Source organism: Globicephala melas, chromosome 2, assembly GCF_963455315.2.
Source record: "Globicephala melas chromosome 2, mGloMel1.2, whole genome shotgun sequence".
Classification (NCBI taxonomy): Eukaryota; Metazoa; Chordata; class Mammalia; order Artiodactyla; family Delphinidae; genus Globicephala; species Globicephala melas.
In genome coordinates, this window is record NC_083315.2 from 134,716,247 (window position 1) to 134,736,282 (window position 20,036).

The 20,036-nt window shown below is 38.9% G+C and overlaps 1 protein-coding gene across 4 annotated transcripts in view; it reads right to left on the reverse strand.

Annotated features, from left to right (window-relative positions):
* Positions 1–20,036, reverse strand: part of ARMH4 (armadillo like helical domain containing 4) — a 251,733-nt gene that overhangs the window by 100,032 nt on the left and 131,665 nt on the right. For all 4 annotated transcript variants that reach the window (XM_060294850.1, XM_060294852.1, XM_070044971.1 and 1 more), the window contains exons 3-4: positions 18,668–18,922; positions 16,332–16,541 (exon numbers count right to left, since the gene is read on the reverse strand). In XM_060294850.1, coding sequence (XP_060150833.1) covers positions 16,332–16,541; positions 18,668–18,922 — 465 coding nt within the window. The remainder of the gene's footprint in view (positions 1–16,331; positions 16,542–18,667; positions 18,923–20,036) is intronic.

Below are 20,036 nucleotides of genomic sequence, written 5' to 3' on the forward strand. Positions count from 1 at the left end.
CATCTGTTTGCATATTCTTCTATCATCTTAACCACCTACTTCCCCTGAACACCATAAAAAATTACTGAACGATGAATCACCTTGCTGTACAGCTGAAACATTGTAAATCAACTATACTTCAATTAGAAGCATGTAATGGGGAAAAAAATTACTGAATGTTATATTCTGGGACTTTTTTTCCACTCAAAATTATGACTTTAGGTTTCACATATCTAACAAAACACTGGTTTGTTAATTTCACCAATTTATGGTATTCCATTTTGTAAGCATGTCACAATTCATTTATTTAGCTTCATGTGAATAAACGTTTGGGTTATTTAGTTGTTGCCAATTTTTTTGCTGTTACGCATAGTACTGTTATGAACATTCATATATGATCTCTAGTGGATCTATTCACTGGTTTCTCTAAGGCATATTCCTAAAAGTGGACTCGCTCGGTCAAAAGGAATAGAGGTGTTGAACATGCTAAATGATGTCTAGATAGATTTCCTTAGCTCCACATCCTCACCAACCTTTGCTACTGTCAAACTTTTTCTTTTCAATCTAGTGTGTATAAAATGATGGGTCAGGGCTTCCCAGGTGGCGCAGTGGTTGAGAGTCCGCCTGCCGATGCAGGGGACACGGGTTCGTGCCCCGGTCCGGGAAGATGCCACATGCCGTGGAGCGGCTGGGCCCGTGAGCCATGGCCGCTGAGCCTGCGCGTCCGGGGCCTGTGCTCCGCAACGGGAGAGGCCACAACAGTGAGAGGCCCGCGTACCAAAAAAAAAAATCAATCAGTATAGTGTAAAGCAACTATATGCCAACAATAAAAAAAAATCAATTGGTATAATTCACCGTATTAACAGAAAAACCATATCATCATCTCAATTCCAAAACACAGATTCGGAAAAACCATTTGACAAAATCCAATATCCATTAACGACCAAAAAACAAAACAAAACGAAAAAGTTTCAGCAAATTAGAAGAAGGCAGAAACTTTCTCAATCTGAAAGAGGACATCTATAAAAATCCCAGAGCTAACACCATATTTGGTTCCCTTGTATTTACTGTCATTATTGATATATTTGAATTTGTTCCTTTATTTGTTCCCACTTTTTCTATTCTTTTCCTTCTTGTTGTCTCACTTGCTGTCTCTTGGTGCTACTCTCTCTATAATGTCTTCAAACTGATCTTCCTGTTCACTAACTCTCTCTTATTGCATATTTAACCATTTAATTATCAAAGGTTTTTCCCCAACAATTCTATTTTTATTTCTAAATGCTTTATTTGGTTCCTTTTTTTTTTTTTTTTCATTTTTGGCTGCATTGGGTCTTCGTTGCTGCCCACAGGCTTTCTCTAGTTGTGGTGAGAGGGGGCTACTCTTCGTTGTGGTGCTCGGGCTTCTTGTTGCTGTGGCTCCTCTCGTTGCGGAGCACGTGCTTCAGTAGTTGTGGCGCATGGGCTTAGTTGCTCCACGGCATGTGGGATCTTCCCGGACCAGGGCTCAAACCCATGTGCCCTGCATTGGCAGGCGGATTCTTAACCACTGTGACACGAGGGAAGCCCTATTTCGTTCTTTTAAAAAATCTGCTGGGTCATTTTTGTTAGTTTCTTATTACTTGCTCATTTTTGTGATTTCATCTTTTCTTTCCTTCAACCTTTTATGCCATGGTTATTTTGTATTCTACTCTGATCATTTTAGTATCTAAGGTCCTGGATAAGGAGTATGCCACTCAACTGTTTGACTTTTCTGCTGACTCTCAATCATGGCTGTTTGTTTTCTTGTTAGTTTATTGACCTTTTATTATGAGACCCTATTTGCCTGATTTTAATCTGTGGGTAAACTATGCATCTCTATTGCGCATGCTCTTTTCCAGAGAGCATTTACATCTGTTTTGTAGGGAGTCAGGGTGTGATATAAACCTGGAACTACTTTATTCCCCTTTTAAAGATACAGACTTAATGTGGAAATTTCAATCTGGGTCGCTCTTCTTGCTACAAGTCCAAATGTAGACTCCTAATATTACTACTGTCCTAGAGTGCCTTTACCTTTCCAATTTGTTTGCTCCTTACAGCTCACTTGTTGGGTTTCAGCTCACTTTGGGATGGATTGAGCTAAAAAGTACAGTCTTTGAAGATTTTTCTGACTGCTTGCAATTCCATTAATGTACTAAAGCGTGTGTTTCACCCAAGATCTAGGCATTTCGCTATGGTTGGGTCTGTCAGAGTCTTCATCAGAAGCTGAAATCCAAACAATGAGCCTTCCAAAAGCAACTATATCATCTACATTTGTCCAATAAGTTGAGTGAGAGTGCTTATTGGCTTTTCAAACACCATTTTCAAATTCCAAATTTCAAACACTCATAAGAGCATCTGTAATCTGGGGTGCATTTTTAAATTAGATAAAATTTCAAATGTTATTGTCTATTAAATATTCTGCTTTAAACATCTGTTTCTTTAATTCTCTCTTTTCAAAATCTCCTCACAGTGATTTTTTAAAACCTCCTATATTAATCTATACAAATTTCTTGAAAACATTTTACTAAAGTTCAAACTTCCCAATAACTCTATAATAGTAAATATAATCATTAGAAACTTCCTCCATTCTATCCTTAACAATATTCAAAAGGTACATACGTGAGAAAATATAAAAGCTTGAGACAAGATAATCTGCACACTTCAAACACCCCTTGAAAGATATTTTAGATTCAACCCACATTTCAGATAGATGTTTAAAATTTTTGTTTAATTTAATATTACTTTCGTTAAATTAGAGGATTCTGCTCTTGATAATGTAATCTCCTATATCTTGTTAGCAAGCTAAAAATATCAGTCTACATAACTAACCTCACATTTACTGGTCATTACATAATCCCTTTTCAGCCTTGACCTCATATAATTGGTGTTCTCCATTATCTTCTATAAATCCTGCCCCAAATTAAACTGAGTTATCTTAATAGAGAGAGCCCTAGAGCAATAATTATAAGTTCTCAAGTCTAGCTCCTGTTCATTAAACAACTCACTTTGGATTCAGATGACAGACTCATATGTATTTCCCTTTGGAAAATGAGACTACAGCAATATTGCTCTATTTCTCAAGGGTGCTGTAAAGAGAAACATAAAAGCTTTATTATTATTGTATCTATAAATTCTGAGCCATCCAGAATAAAGCCTTTCTCTGCAGTAACTTAGTAGTCTTAAAGGGATATTTGCTTTAAGCAAACACAGGCAAAACTTGTGTTTAAGAATCCACATACACTCAAAAGATAAATCATGGGTTGGTTAGGCTGATTATTGATTTTGCAAAAAATACCTATGAAAGTAGATATCCCTTTTAAAACATGACTCAAGTAATTCAAAATGAGGTTTACGTATTAATTAGCGGAAATGTGTTTTATCATACCTGTGTATATTCTTGAAACCAGAGATCCTGTCTTATTCGTCTTTGTGCCCTACCCCCCCAGGATCAAGCATTGTGCTTTGCAAAAAATAAGCCCTCAATATATGGTGACTGAACAGAAATAAGCTGAACAGAACTTTAATTCATTATCTTCCTCCTCAAAATAAGTAGTAATGCCTTTATAGGACTCTAATATAATTTTTATTAATTTATATTATGTATTCACTTCAAATGAGTATAATATCAACTTTTTAAGGAAAATCCACCTACATGCTTCTGTCACCCTGGGGAGAGGGGTGGCCCACGGGGGGAAATGATCTTTGTACAAATTAACTCCAATAATGTTTCTAGAGAAGGATCTCCCTCCTCCCCCCTTACCTTTTCTTCCTTCCCTCTCACTCTGGCTTCTCAAAGTGGGTTTAAAGAATCATTTAAGTTTACTGAGTTGCCTTACCTGACTAAGTGCAGGTATCAGTATGGATTCCAATAAGAAGGAAATGAAATAATGTTCAACCCCACAGTGGGATGCAAGAAATCTAAGCAAATTCCTACCAGAAATAGATTTCTAGCAGAAGGTAGTTGGGAGCCACTGCTTTGTTCACATAAAAAGTGCTCAACTTCAGGCCCAAAATAAGCACTGGATTTAAAACAATAACAAGTACAGCGAGTCAAATCAAAACACATCAATTAAAGAAGATAATGGTCCTAAAACCATCCACTACATCGCTGATCATCACTTGCCCAACACCTGGTACCTACAGACACTAGGGACACAAGGGCAGAAAGCTCTGACTCTGCCCTTAAAGAGGTTCGGAGAATTCAGTTAAGAGCACAAACTGATGATCAATGGCTGGGAAGACAGATTCATTTCGGTTGTGATACTAATAAAAATGAAATAGGATAGGTAAACACTAGAACTGATTTCTGACACTTTAAAAAATCAGAATATTTCATATAAAAATGGGAATTTTCAGCTTACCTCAGAAGAAATCTGAGATCTAGCATCACTGAACTCACATTCTCCTCCTTGCAACCATATCTGGTTCTGTCTGGATCAGAGGGAGTGTGTGCTCTCTCCTGAAACACACCACTCCCTACTGTCTTAGGCACCTTCCTCTTTGCTCACTTACACTATCTGCCTGGCCCCTGACCCATTGGTTGCATGCAGAGGATGTGAATATTTCACTATAACAATGAATACATAATAATACTTGATCACAATACGTAATTTTAATTGATAAATGATATTAAAAGTTTATATTTATTATGTATTTACTCTATGTCATGCATTATTTACTATACACAAGCTCTCATTTTACTTCATAATAGGAGACAGGAACACCAATATCTCTGCTTTACACAGATGGAAAAACTGAAGCCTAAAGAAATTAAATAGTTTGGTCAATATCACAGTGCTTATTCATGATGAAGCTAACACTTAAACTCAGGCATGTCCATTTGAGACCATAACCACAGCTATTTTTTTACTGTACTACTCATCAATACAGGCTGGGTGGTCTGAGAAGCTTCATAAAGAAGAGATATACAGAAGACCAAAAAGCACATGAAAAGATGCTCAACGTCGCTACTTATTAGAGAAATGCAAATCAAAACTACAATGAGGTATCACCTCACACCGGTCAGAATGGCCATCATCAAAAAGTCTACAAATAATAAATGCCGACAAATAATAAATGCCGAAGAGGGTGTGAGAAAAGGAAACCCACCTACACTGTTGGTGGGAATGTAAATTGGTGCAGACACTATGAAGAACAGTATGGAGGTTCCTTAAAAAACTAAAAATAGAACTACCATATGATCCTGCAATCCTGCTCCTGGGCATATATTTGAAGAAAGCCATAATTCAAAAAGATACATGCACCCTAATGTTCACTGCAGCACTATTTACAAGAGCCAAGACATGGAAGCAACCTAAATGTCCATAGACAGATGAATGGATAAAGAAGATGTGATATATATATATACAATGGAATATCACTCAGACATAAAAAAGAATGAAATAATGCCATTTGCAGCAACACGGATGGACCTAGAGATTATCATACTAAGTGAAGTAAATCAGACAAAGACTAATATCATATGATATCACTTATATGTGGAATCTTAAAAATGATACAAAAAAATGATACAAATGAACTTATTTACAAAACAGAAACAAACACATAGACTTAGAAAACAAACTTACGGCTACCAAAGGGGAAAGGTGGGGGGGAGGGATAAATTAGGAGTATGCGATTAACATATACACACTCTCTATATAAAATAGATAACCAACAAGGACCTACTGTATAGCACAAAGAGCTCTACTCAGTACTCTGCAATAACCTATATGGGAAAAGAGTCTGAAAAAGGAATAGATATATGTATATGTATAACTAAATCACTTTACTGTACACCTGAAAGTAACACAACATTGTAAATCAACTATACTCCAATATAAAACAGAAAGAAGGAAGGAAGGAAGGAAGGAAGGAAGGAAAGAAAGAAAGAAAGAAAGAAAGAAAGAAAGAAAGAAAGAAAGAAAGAAAGAAAGAAAGAAAGAAAGAAAGAAAGAAAAAGAAAGAAAGAAAGAAAGAAAGAAAGAAAGAAAGAAAGAAAGAAAGAAAGAAAGAAAGAAAGAAAGAAAGAAAGAAAGGAAGAAAGGGAAAGAAAGACGACTTTGAGCTGAATGGTTTCTGTCTCTCCTTCCTGTCCTCTTTTAACTTGAACTTCATAGCCTTCTGTTTATAGAGTAGCGCAGCACTGAGTATTGTTTGCTATAGAATATGACAGAATGACTCTATACAGGTATATTTCTTGTATAGCAAGAACAATGTGATATTGCCCAGATGTGAATCATGACAGGCTTTTAACAGAGATGGGATTTCCTCTAAAGAGTGGGATGTACATGGTGTCAATCATGATGGTTATCTGGCTGTCAGCTGCCTAGGGATTGGAGGTGTGTCCTTCAACCTGGAAAGCAGGACAGACAATATGTAAGTGGAGTTGGGGATTCCCTACTTGGTGGTGGGCCCTAGAGGAAATTTACATCTTTGTCTTGGCTATTCCACATGGGAGCAGGGATGGGAAGGAGAAAATAAGTTATCCTCAGAACAGGAAACAAGCCAAGAGTTGTGAAGCCAGAAAGCCTAGCAAGGTGCCTGAAAAACTGTTCCAGAGCTTTGGGTACCAAATATTAAAAACATTCTCAGACCATGGAATGAGTCGAGGCCTGGGAGCCCTGGAAGCTCCTTAGCTAAGGTACGATCAGAGAGAAATGTGTACCTCATAAGCCTAATTCATTTTGTTTCTTTTATTTTCTTGGTTCATTTGCTTTGTGTTCCCTTAGGTTGGAGCCAAGTATTTTTTAAATTTCTACTAATTTTAGTTGAAATAAATGAGAGGGTTTTCATCTATGCTTGAGCTGGAGTTTTAACAGGAAGTAGGGCTCCTCAGAGAGCACGTGAGGCAGATACCTTGAGAAAACCCAGAGGGAGCAATGTTGGGCCCCCACTGCACAGCATGCAGGATCTTAATTCCCCAACCCGTGTCCCCTGCTGTGGAAGTCCTGAGTCTTAACACTGGACTGCCAGGGAAGTCCCTCTTTATATTGTTTTTATAGAAGTTTCCACAGAATATTTTGTCTGGAGATATCAAACAATTAGAAGGGGACTTCCCTGGTGGCGCAGTGGTTAAGAATTCACCTGCCAATGCAGGGGACACGGGTTTGATCCCTGGTCCGGGAAGACCCCAAATGCCACGGACCAACTAAGCCCGTGCGCCACAACTACTGAGCCTGTGCTCTACAACCCTTGAACCACAACTACTGAGCCCAAGTGCCACAAGTACTGAAGCCGGCACGCCTAGAGCCCGTGCTCTGCAACAAGAGAAGCCACCACGATGAGAAGCCCGCGCACTGCAGCAAAGAGTAGGCCCTGCTCACCACAACTACAGAAAGCCTGCGCACAGCACCAAAGACCCAACACAGCCAAAATTAATTAATTAATTAATTAATTTTTAAAAAAACAATAAGAAGGAGGTAGAATGGCTAAAGAAGAAGAAACACAGGTAAATGTAGGCAGAATCAATGTAAATCTTTCAAGACAAATTTAATATTTCCAAGGGTGAACACTTTTAAAATCTTGTAAGGCCATTCAAATTGATGCATTATATTTTTCTTCTAATCTTTTCCTTTGGGGATATGTGTGTATTTTAATAATAAAAGGTAGTCTGATGCCAAAACAATTTCATGGTTATGAGCACAGCCTGATAAAGTGCAGTTGGTAATATTCTTACATTATTTTATACATTGTTAAGGTTTTTAATTATTTGTACTCCGATGCAATAAAATTCTCAATGATTATACCAGTAAAAGGATAGTTATATCTAGCCTCATATTGAAAAATCGTATTTGAAAAATCATACTTTTAAAAATGCCTTGAGGGGCTTCCTTGGTGGCACAGTGGTTAAGAATCCACCTGCCAATGCAGGAGACATGGGTTCGAGCCCTGGTCCCGGAAGGTCCCACATGCCGCGGAGCAACTAAGCCCGTGCACCACAACTACTGAGCCCGCGTGCCACAGCTACTGAAGCCTGCACGCCTACAACCCGTGCTCCACAACAAGAGAAGCCACAGCAATGAGAAGCCCATGCAAGGGAGAGTAGCCCCCACTCGCCACAACTAGAGAAAGCCTGCACACAGCAACAAAGACCCAATGCAGCCAAAATAAATAAATAAAATGAATAAATTTATTTTTTAAAAAATGCCTTGAGGGCTTCCCTGGTGGCGCAGTGGTTGAGAGTCCGCCTGCCGATGCAGGGGACACGGGTTTGTGCCCCAGTCCTGGAAGATCCCACATGCCGCAGAGCGGCTGGGCCCGTAAGCCATGGCCGCTGAGCCTGCGTGTCCGGAGCCTGTGCTCCACAATGGGAGAGGCCACAACAGTGAGAGGCCCGCGTACCGCAAAAAAAAAAAAAAAAAAAAAAAGCCTTGATTTTCTGCAAACATCTAAAATGTCTTTGAAATCTCCACATCCTATTGTGCAGTTGCAAGCTGCGTGCTTGCTTTGACAACTGCAAGAACCACCACACGTGGAAAGCCCTGCTTGGACCACTCCTCACAGGGATTGTCAGTCCTGGAGTATGAGCCCAGATGAAACACTCAGAACCAATCATCTTGCCTAGGATTCTGAACAATCCCCTCAAGAGAGACCTGGTACAGTTTCCTATAAATCATATATTGTTTGGCCTGAGGCTGAGCACCTGGCTGCTGCATCTAAAAACTATTCTTAAGAAATAATTTACCTCAGTAATAATGTAGTGGGACTTCCCTGGCAGCACAGTGGTTAAGAATCCGCCTGCCAATGCAGGGGACACGGGTTTGATCCCTGGTCTGGGAATATCCCACATGCCACGGAGCAACTAAGCCCGTGCACCACAACTACTGAGCCTGTGCTCTAGAGCCCGCAAGCCACAACTACTGAGCCCACGTGCCACAACTACTGAAGCCCATGCACCTAGAGCCCATGCTCCCCAACAAGAGAAGCCACCACAATGAGAAGCCCGTGCACTGTAATGAAGAGTAGCCCCTGCTCGCCACAACTAGAGATAGCCTGTGCACAGCAACGAAGACCCAACACTGCCAAAAATAAATAAATAAATTTATTTAAAATAATAATAAGAATGTAGTATCTTTGCATGGTGATGTACGGTAACTAGGCTTATCATGGTGATAATTCTGAAATGTATAGAAATATCAAATCCCTATGTTGTGCACTAGGAACTAACCTAGCCGGTCAATTATACTTCAAAAAGAAATGAACAAACAAACTCATAGAAAAACAGATCAGATTTGTGGTTACCAGAGGAGGAGGGTAAGAGGATAGAAAACTGGAATGAAGGCTGACAAAAGATGCAAACTTCCAGTTATAAGATAAGTAAGTAGTAAGGATGTAATGTACAATATAATTAATATAATTAGCACTGTTGTATGTTATACATGGAAGTTGTTCAGAGAGTAAATCCCAAGAGTTCTCGTCACAAGGAAAAAAAATTTTTTCTTTTATTTTGTATCTACGTAAGACGATGGATGCTCACTAAACTTATTGTGGTAATCATTTCATGGTATATGTAAGTCAAATCATCATCCTGTACACCTTAAGTTTACACAGTTCTGTATGTCAATTATATCCCAATAAAACTGGAAGAATAAAAAAGAAAGAATTCATCTAATCAAAAAGCTAAAATTATAGAAACATGCTTGATCACATGCCTATAAAATAATTGAATGGTAGTGTGGTATGTATGATATCTAAAGGATGATTCACCAACCTTTAAAATGTTTTCCATATTTTTCGATATCCTATGACTTATTTTTTTATAAATATCGAAAGAACAACACACACACACATACGACTCCCAAGAAGGGGCTCCCCTGGTGGGGCAGTGGTTAGGAATCGCCTGCCAATGTAGGGCACATGGGTTCAAGCCCTGGTCTAGGAAGATCCCACATGTCACGGAGCAACTAGACCTGTGCACCACAACTACCGAGCCTGCGCTCTAGAGCCCGTGAGCCACAACTACTGAGCCCACGTGCCACAACTACTGGGCCCACGCACCTAGAGCCCGTGCTTCACAACAAGAGAAGCCACCGCAATGAGAAGCTCGAGCACCGCAGTGAAGAGTGCAACTAGAGAAAGCCCATGCGTAGCAATGAAGACCCAATGCAGCCAAAAATAAATTAATTAAATAAATAAATTTATTAAAAAAAAAAGACTCCCCAGCATAAATATCAATTTTTTATTTCTCTAGGCTGGGGCTAAGTTCTCTCTCCTATCTCTCACAGTCCTTTTTCTGTAATTGTTTTATGATACTTTCCCACCTTCTACCTTGTGTGTCTGTTATTTATGTATTTATCATAACTTCTACTAAAATTTACACAAGATCTACTCTCACTTCTTTTTGTTATCTGAATGACCAAATACTTGCTAAGTGTACACATAAATGAATGAATAAACAAAACCACTGAATATGTACAAAGCTAAATCCTTTTGTCATCATGAGCCGTTATATAAAATTTCCTAAGTGTCTAAGAGTGAGCTTTACTAAGCAGTGTAACTTTCTGGTGCTGGGCAACAAAGATGCAGGAAAAAAAATGGGAAGAATCGACTCTATAACAATGCTTACTTAATTGTGACCACACCAATAAATAAATTCCCTATGATAAGAAAGCACACCAGAAAACTTAGAGTGAATGTCAGTTATCTTTCTTCAACAGCAGAATTTGTAGCAAAGCTTTATGGTAATACATCATAATATTGATTCTAAATATTCTTTGAAGTACCACTGGCTATGTGAGCATTAGCAACAGACATGTGATGACCACTCCGAGAGCTGAGTAATTTACTGTACTAGCCTATAGAACATACAGGTACTTAAGAACAGAGACCTATCATAAATGCCAGAGAAAGTATGATGATTTCAGGACAAGCCAACAAAGTGACTTACCATAAGGGGTAATCAATGACTGAAATCATTGCCTCTGTTATTGATGCAAAATTAAATCCAAAGCATTTTCAAGAACAAAAGCCAAAACTTGTATCCATTCTTAACATACTCAGAGTAAAAATTAGAGTGAACATCCTTAACTTCATACTACAGTATCATAAGTAACAGCGGACAGTTCGAATTTCCAACACTCTACTGGATCTTTAATATTATGTCCACATAGCAGCTCCCAAAGGTAAGTCACATAAACTTGGCTTCATAAACATGGACTTGAGATGAGATCTTTGACTACACTTTCTCATTCATCCATTCTAGCTGCCTCCTGAGTTGAAACATTATATGAGAATTGAGAAAATAATAAGAAAATATTCTCTGAAAAGGAGTGCATATTGGGAAGACAAAAAAAATTGATTTTGTGAATTAAAGTGCAGTTGAAGAGCAAACACTTCTCTCATAAAAATTACATGGGCTCTTAAGAATCCTCAATGGAACTATTGAAGAAAAATATCTGAGGCTTCTCCACAAAGCCACTTAAAGAATGCATTTCCCAATTCATTTCTGATTGACCAATAAGAGATAGAAACTAAGCACCTTTTTTTCAGTACCAATTAGGAGATCACACAGCCAAAAAATATCACTCAGTCATCTGAAAAAAGGCATACTTTTCAAACACGGCTTTCTCCTGAAATCCCTATCTATTGAAATTCCTGTTATTGTAGAGAGAATCCTAGAACAGAGACAGAACTGAGAATTCCAGATAAGAAAGGAGAGATAATATCACTATCTTTCAGCAGAGGAAATTAAGAGATGCTGAAAATGTATATAGGACATGCTCTCAGAGGACTGTGGAAAAAACATCCATGAAATTAAACACACAGATGTGCACACACACACACTCACGAAGGGAGGAAAATTGATGTCACTGAAATAGATTAAACAACGAATGACAGAAAAATGACAGCCTTCTGCCCCATGTGTGCTACCTCGCTGGGAAAAGATGTCAAAAATACAATCTTTCAAAACCTAAATATAAGGACATCCAAAATGGTCTTCGAAAAACAAGGGCAAAACGGTCAGAAAAGAGAAAATTGAAGTCAAATGATATATTTGGTCTTATTTTTTTTAAAAATCAAGATATTAAAAAAATTAAACATGACTTTCCCGTTGGATACTAAGAATTTAAAACCTCTTTATATGTTAAAAAGGTAATATGCTATATGTTTATATATAACGTGTCATATGTAAAAAAAAAAAAAAAGGTAATTCCCAGGCATGTCAATAACCCTGTAATAAACAGGCACTTTGAAACAGATGAGGAAATGGGAGTTGTCTGGAATAACGGCACAGGATTTTACAGCCCCACCACTCAGTCTATTATGCCTATAGAAACACATTAAATAGGACCAGTCAGATCGAGAATTCACATTCTCCAGATCAAGGACACTAGTGTTTCTTCTTGTCTTGCAGAAAAGCAATACATTAACCCAGGCTCATCTTGAGAGAGCCCAAGCAAATTCACCCTGTTCCCAAGTCTGTCCGGTCAGCACCATGGGGAGCACCAAGTGGTTTCCCACCTCTCACAGCTGGAAGGCCAGGCTATTGACTTCCAAACTTTAAGGGAGAAAGTGCTGGGGATGTGAAGAAGGATTACCAACACCTTAATCACAAGATCTGAGACACCTCCGTTTTTGTTCTCTTACCTCCCACACATTCTTAGGAACCTAGTACCTGGTACAAAGAGACCCACAGTAGATTTTTTTTTCTGAGTATTGAACTGTTAAAGCCATAACCTTCCACCCTACAGAATTATTGCTACAATGTTACAGCACAGATGAATTTCCATCTTCTGTGGAAATATAGGAAAGGCAGAAATAAGTCTGATTTATTTAGAGTAAATAGATATCTTCATTTGGACTTCTAAAATTCACAAAGCAGAATTACATTCAGTAAGAAATATCGAAGGCCTTAGTCCATTTGATATTAGTATTAAAATATTTTAAAGACAGTTAGCCCAAATGAAAGAACTCCAAGTAAGTTTTCATAAGCAATCAGAAATTTTAAGTTGCCGTTTTGGAGCAGAGGAAGATATTAACATTCAAAAGGACAAAACCTAAACAAAAACCTAAACCAAAAAGGACATCAACCTAAACAAAGATCATGTCCAAAAATAAGATTATGCAACACTGTTAATCAACTATACTGCAATAACAATTAATTTAAAAAGAACAAAAATTAGCTTATGTACATATATATGTACCTGTATATATATACACATATATACATATACATGTACTTTGCCATTACCCAATTTTTGAATTAAAAGTTAGAACACTTTGTCATGTTTATATTTCAAAGATGCTGAATACAGCCCTAGTAGAGTTATGCCTGAGATAAGTATAATGCATTTTTTATCATCCTCAAAGCATTTATTCCCTAAAAAAAAAAAAAAATACAGACAAGTAAAGTGTATCAGGCAAGGTGACAGATAAACCATTATCCCTTCAAAAATCAAACTGCATTTTTGCTGACAAGGTAAAAGGCGTACTGAAATAGGCACAAGGCAGTATGCACTTATAGAAGCAGGCTTTCTTCAATGCCTGAGAAATATAAACCACACCAAACTTCTCCCACTCTACCAATGCACATCTCTCAAGTGGGCGTTCCGGAGGCAGAGCAAGTCTGCCTTCAGAGCCAGCTGGAAAACTCCTCAGAAGCAGACCTCCTATTACAAGTTGAATTGTGTTCCCCCAGAAAATATGTTTAAGTCCTAAACCACAGAACTTGTGAATCTGACCTTATTTGGAAATAGAGTTCCGGCAGATGTAATCAAGCTCAGATGTAATTATCGGGGTGTGTCCTAATCCAATGGCTGATGTCCTCATAAGACAAGGGAAATTTGGGCACAGAGACACAAAGAGGGAAGAGGTGAAGATGGAGGCAGAGACTGCAGTGATGCTGCCACAAGCCAAGGAATGCCTGAGGCACCAGAAGCTGGAAGAGGCAAGGGACGATCCTCAATCAGAGGCTTTGCAGGGAGCACAGCCCAGCCTACAACTTGATTTCAGACTTCTAGGCTCTAAAATTGCAAGAGAACAAATGTCTGCTGTTTTAAATCACCCAGTTTGTGAGACTTTGTTATGGCAGCCCTAGAAAACTAATACACTCCCTTAGTCATTATGTTGTAGAGACATGAAGGAGAAGACAACAAGACAGGGTACCACGCAGATACAAATTTTAGGCTCATCTGGGACATTGACTATCCCTTAAAGAATAAACATTCAGAAATTTCCACAAAGGTTCTTGCTCCTTGGGTGTGTGGTGTCTAAAAGGGGCAGGTCTCTTGTCCATATCTCACTGAGACAAATACCCTATTCTCTGGAGAACTGACATTTGTCAACACATCAGACACAGAGATTCAAACTTGAAAGGTAGATAACTTGACATCACACAACCTCGTTCTAAGTAAGAATAAACTATCTTCCCCTGGGTCCAATGCTATGGAAGAATTAAAATGTTTCATCCAGTCAAAGCCTCAGGCTGCACTTACATTCCTGGACAAAGTGGAAAAACATGCACTGAAAATGGAGGCCTCCAATACATCCAGGAATCTATCGATTTATCGATTTAAATAAGTGTAGTCACTCCTGCTTTAAGAGGACTAGATAGACCAGCATAAAACTAATTGCGACATTATTAACATATACTAATTAAATATAAATTGTACTCCCCGGTATTTAGGAGAAGAGGTGTGCTCATTCAAAATCTTGTCTTAAGCCCAACAACATAGCAGAAAGAATATTTTTAAACCAAAAATGTCTTTTCATAAGCCTTGACAAGGATCATAACTTCGATCAAAACTGACAAAATATATTCTCAAAAAGAAGCTGGAATTGAGCTGTGTAGAAGAAAAGCACTAAAACTCTAGGACATCTTAGGCAAGTTAAGAAAATTCTCACACATCTCAATATAACTGCCACCATCTACTAAATTTAGAAAAGTATTGCAGTTTCACAAGTATGGATTATTCACAAACACAATTTTTTTCCTCTGATTAAATGAGCCCTGCCGGGTAAAGCTGTCATCTCTAACTCAGGTTAATTTGGGGAAACCTGGTCTTTCCAGATGGCATCAAGGAGAGCAGACAGCTAATATGAGACTACATTCCAAGTTTTTATCTTAATGTGGAGAGCAAGAGCTGCTGGCCTCTGAGCTCGCTTTGATCCATTTCTTAAACCAGCACTCCATGGAATTCACATTCCTCCTAAAATGTCACATTTCTCCGCCAGAAAACTACCAGCATTACCCTGAAAGTCTGCAATACAGCCTGCTGCAAACCTGGCTGAACCACCTTCTCTGTTACAGAGTAGACAAAATATAAAATAACAGCACATCCTATGTCTTTACTGAATCCAACACATGGCTAATTTAGTGCCCAAAAGCTTACCTGTCTTCCCGATTAGTTTAAGAAACAGCACTACAAATCTCTGGGCATTTTGCAATCCAGCCAGGAGCTGTTCACCTGCCAAAATGCTGATTAATTAAACGACCTTTCATTATATTTCCCGACTTCTCATTTGTGGATGTGCAGCTGTGCTCCAAGCATCTTTTTTCATGCTCAAAGCCAATGTCTTGGAAAGTAAAATTTGGCAAAAATTTCTCAGCCTTAACAGATGAGGAGACTGTCTATCTCCAAAAAGTGGAACATCTAACCCAGAGACGTAATTAAGGGAGAATGACCCAGCGTTAACAACCAGAGCAGTGTTACGAAAATACAATTCACATTAAAACTTCCACCCAAGAAAATGTGGTGGGGAAACTCAAGTTTTCCATTAAACCAGTTTTCTCAATTCAGCCTGCACACTGAAATCATCTCAGGCAACTCTTGAAAAATGTTGATGCCAGAGTCCATCCCAACTGAATCAGAATCACTGGGAGAAGGACTCGGTCATTAGGATCCTTTCAAAGCTCCCCAAGGTGATTCTAATGTTCAACTGTAATTGACAAGTACTGATGTAGAGCAGGGGTCAGCAAGCTTTTTTGGTAAAGGGCCATCTCATAAATATTTTAGGCTCTGTGGGCAATTAGTCTCTGTCACAACTACTCAACTCTGCTGTTCTGGCACAAAAGTAGCCACAGACAATACACAAATGAACAAGTGTGGCTGTTAATTAGGAACACTGAAATTTGGATTTTATAAAAACTTCTACATGTCACGAAATACTATTCTTCTTTTGATTTTTTTCGATCGTTTGAAAATGTAAAGACCAATTTTAGCTTGCCATACAAAAACAGACGGCAGGCTGGATTTGGGTGGGCCATGGTCTCCTGACCCCTGATCTACACTACACACAGAATATACTTATCCTGGATCTTTTCTCAAAGACAACAGTTGCTCAGTGACTCACTGAATCTGTTCCAGAAAAGATCCCCTTCAAAGCATGGATACCTTCAGATTCGAGTTGGTCCAGACCATAGGAGGCAGCTGTATTAACATAGCTAATGGATGGAGCAGCAGTTCTCTCGGAAGATGCCTCAGGATCAGCAAGTGCTGGGGAAGTGCTAGGTGCTTCCTCCATTATCCCAGGGGGCGTCACTGGAGAACCCACAATTGGTGTGAACAACTCCTCATTCGGCCCTGTGACTGTGTCCATTAGGTCTGCCAAACACAAGAGACATGACCCAAAGATGATCAGTATGGGGAATATATACACGTGCTTTACTTCTTAAGCAAGAAATGACGAATGAAGCCAGTATTCTTATATACAGTAAGTTTGGCACTTAGACCAGCTCTTCCTTCCCACATTGTACCAATCCAGCCACCGGAGGCAAATACTTTATCTTCCAGGAAAATATATTATCTCAAATCAGAACTTTGTTTTCAAATGTTAATCTCCCGTTTATTCTATTAACAATATTATGGATTTTGTGGGATCTTATATAACCTATTACCAAAGGTAGAAAATTTAACAAAAATGTATTTAAATATACCCCAAGGATGACTTTTAAAAATCAAGTCAAAGAGTAAAAGCTTAGATCTGTGTCTGCAATATGCTCAATTTTAAAGCAACCAAATTTAGCCCCAGATATTCCCAAATCTAGAAACTCTAGAATAGTAGTATTTTGTAAGCTTGGTGGATCATCAGAATCTCTTGAGGTAATTTTTTAAATGTCAGTTTTCATGCTTTCTACATATCCCAACGTACCGAATCAGAACCTCCTTGGTGATGAAGCCTGAGAAACTCTTTGTGAAAGCTCCCAGGATATGGACCCACAGATTCTCATATACATTGCTGTTTGCAGTATAAATGGAATCAACCACTTTGGAAAGCAGTTAGGCATTGCCTCCTAAAGTGAAATATTCATATGCCCTATTGTCCAGCAATTCAGTTCCTAGGTATACCCAAGAGAATCTCCTACACACGTGCAATGGAGACTACGTAAAAGAATATTCATGGCAGCCGTGTTCACAATAGCCAAACCTGGAAATGACCCAAATGCAAATCACTAGAAAAGACTGGATGAAGATTGGGTGAATAAACTGTGATACATTTTCATAACGGAATATTGCAAGCAGTCAAAGCAAAAGAACTATGGTAAGTAAATACAGGCCTTAGAATATTAAGTAAAAAAAAAACAAAGTCCCAAAAAGGCTATCCACAGCACAATACTGTTTTGATAAAGTAAAAAATCTAAAAGTTTTAAGTGTATAATATCAGGAGTACATACAGACACGATAAAACTAAAAGAAAAGGAAGTCAAGGAAATGATGAACACAAGATTCAGGTTAATGGTTAACAGAGGAGGATGGGGTTTAGATGGGAAGGGTCATGGGGTTACCTGTAGGTTACTGACAAGATCCTAAGGGTTTTTTTTGCAGGGGAGGCCAGCAGGCAGGATTAGAAGGTATTTATTACATTGTTAAAGATAGTTAATAAATAAAAGTAGGATTTACTTAGACCAACGATGAGACAGAGACATGAAGTCCAAAAATAATAACTAAATAATAATAATAATTTTTGTATTCTCAGGTGATTCTGATGATCACCCAGATTCCAAAACTTCACTGTCCTTAAGATATCAGAGCACCTGAGGGCCTCCTACATAGAAAGTACTTTTTATACATTATTCAAAATCCTTAAAATAACCCATAAGACAGGTAGGCATTATTTAAAGAGGAACAAACCAAGGCTTGGAGACATTAAGAAACTTTCTTGAAGCCACAGTGCTAGTGAGGGCGGAAGCTGGGATTCAAACCCACGTCTTTGTTGGTTTCACCCCCAGGTCCTTGCTGGTTTCACCCCCCTGGCACCTAGCAGCCAGACATGTCAAACTAGGAGAGAGTTCTCAGGAGGCTTGGGCTTCGTGGGCCTAGGATATGAGCCACCAGGAGATTTTACTTGGGAACTAACCCCTTGTCCTTTAGCTGTGCCACACCTCTCCAAAGAAGAAAGAGTTCACCTACCTTTCCTGCTGAAAAAATATACTTCCAGGTGAGGGGTGTGTGTGTGTGTGTGTGTGTGTGTGTGTGTGTGTGTGTGTGTGTGTGTGTGTGTGTGTGTATGTTTGTGTATTGTGTGTATGCGTGTGTGTATGCGTGTGTGCTGTGTGTGTATGTGTATGTGTACGTATGTTTGTGTATTGTGTGTATGCGTGTGTATGTGTGTGTGTGTGTGTGTGTGCGCACCTTGGTGACAGGGCCATCTGCCTCACTCATTCTATTCCTCATCAACTCAGAAAAGATCCACCCCCAAAACACTGAGCACAATTCTCTCCCTTACAGACCTTCTACAGCGGGAGTAATTTCGAAAGACAGAGGGATGGCTGTCGTTGAAACCACAGTGGCCAGAGGCTCCCATCTTCTCGACAGCTGAGTAACACCAGGAGCATCAGCTGTGGCAGAGGGCAACTCTTCCCCTCCCTCAGTCTCGACATCTCCTCTGGTAACCTCGAGGGTAGAAACCTGCTGCTCTTGCATCACTGAAGATAAAGTGGCTTCTGCTTCTTGAACAGCTGTTGTCATCTCTTGAGTGATGATGCCTTAAAAGGGAGGAAACAACATTTTTAAATACACTAAATCCCTATACCTGAAAAAGTCACTATATAATTAATAATTAAAAACAAAAAAGCAGACAGCCATTTCAGGGAATGAGAAGGGAGAGAAACAAACTGCCAGGAAATAAATGTTTTTAGTGTTGCTGTTTTCAGGAGTCATGAATCAATCTAAGACAGAGATAAAGATGTTAATATAAAAAACAAGAGAATAACATTTAAAACAAAACAGGAAAACCAACAGTTGAGCTCCCTTTTATGAATATCAACATAATCAATTTGTTCAGAAACAAATTATACAAAACTAAGTTCAAAAATGCTCAGAGGCAGGGACTTCCCTGGTGACACAGTGGTTAAGAATCCACCTGCCAATGCAGGGGACATGGGTTCGAGTCCTGGTCCAGGAAGATCCCACACGCCGTGGAGCAACTAAGCCCATGAGCCACAGCTACTGAGCCTGTGCTCTAGAGCCCGCGAGCCACAACTAATGAGCCCGCGTGCCACACTACTGAAGCCCGCACACCTAGAGTCCGTGCTCCACAACAGGAGAAGCCACCGCAATGAGAAGCCCATGCACCACAATGAAGAGTAGCCCCCGCTCACCGCAACTAGAGAAAGCCTGTGCACTGCAACAAAGACCCAATGCAGCCAAAAATAAATAAATAAATAAATATTTTTAAAAAAATTGTCAGAAGCACTTGTGTATATTAATTTTCACATTTGCATTCCTGAAGGGGAACAGGAACTTGACATTTTGAATTAAAGGAATACTAATTACAATAACTAATGTTTACTGAGTTCTTATTATGTGCCATACACGCAGTGCTAAGTGCATGATGGGCATTACCTTTTTTTTTTCATTTATTTCTGCTCTGATCTTTATGATTTCTTTCCTTCTGCTAATTTTGGGTTTTGTTTGTTCTTCTTTCTCTAGTTCCTTTGGGTGTAAGGTTAGATCGTTTATTTGAGATTTTTCTTGTTCCTTGAGGTAGGCTTGTATAGCTATAAACTTCCCTCTCAGAACTGCTTTTGCTGCATCCCATAGGTTTTGGATCATCATGTTTTCATTGTCATTTGTCTCTAGGTATTTTTTAATTTCCTC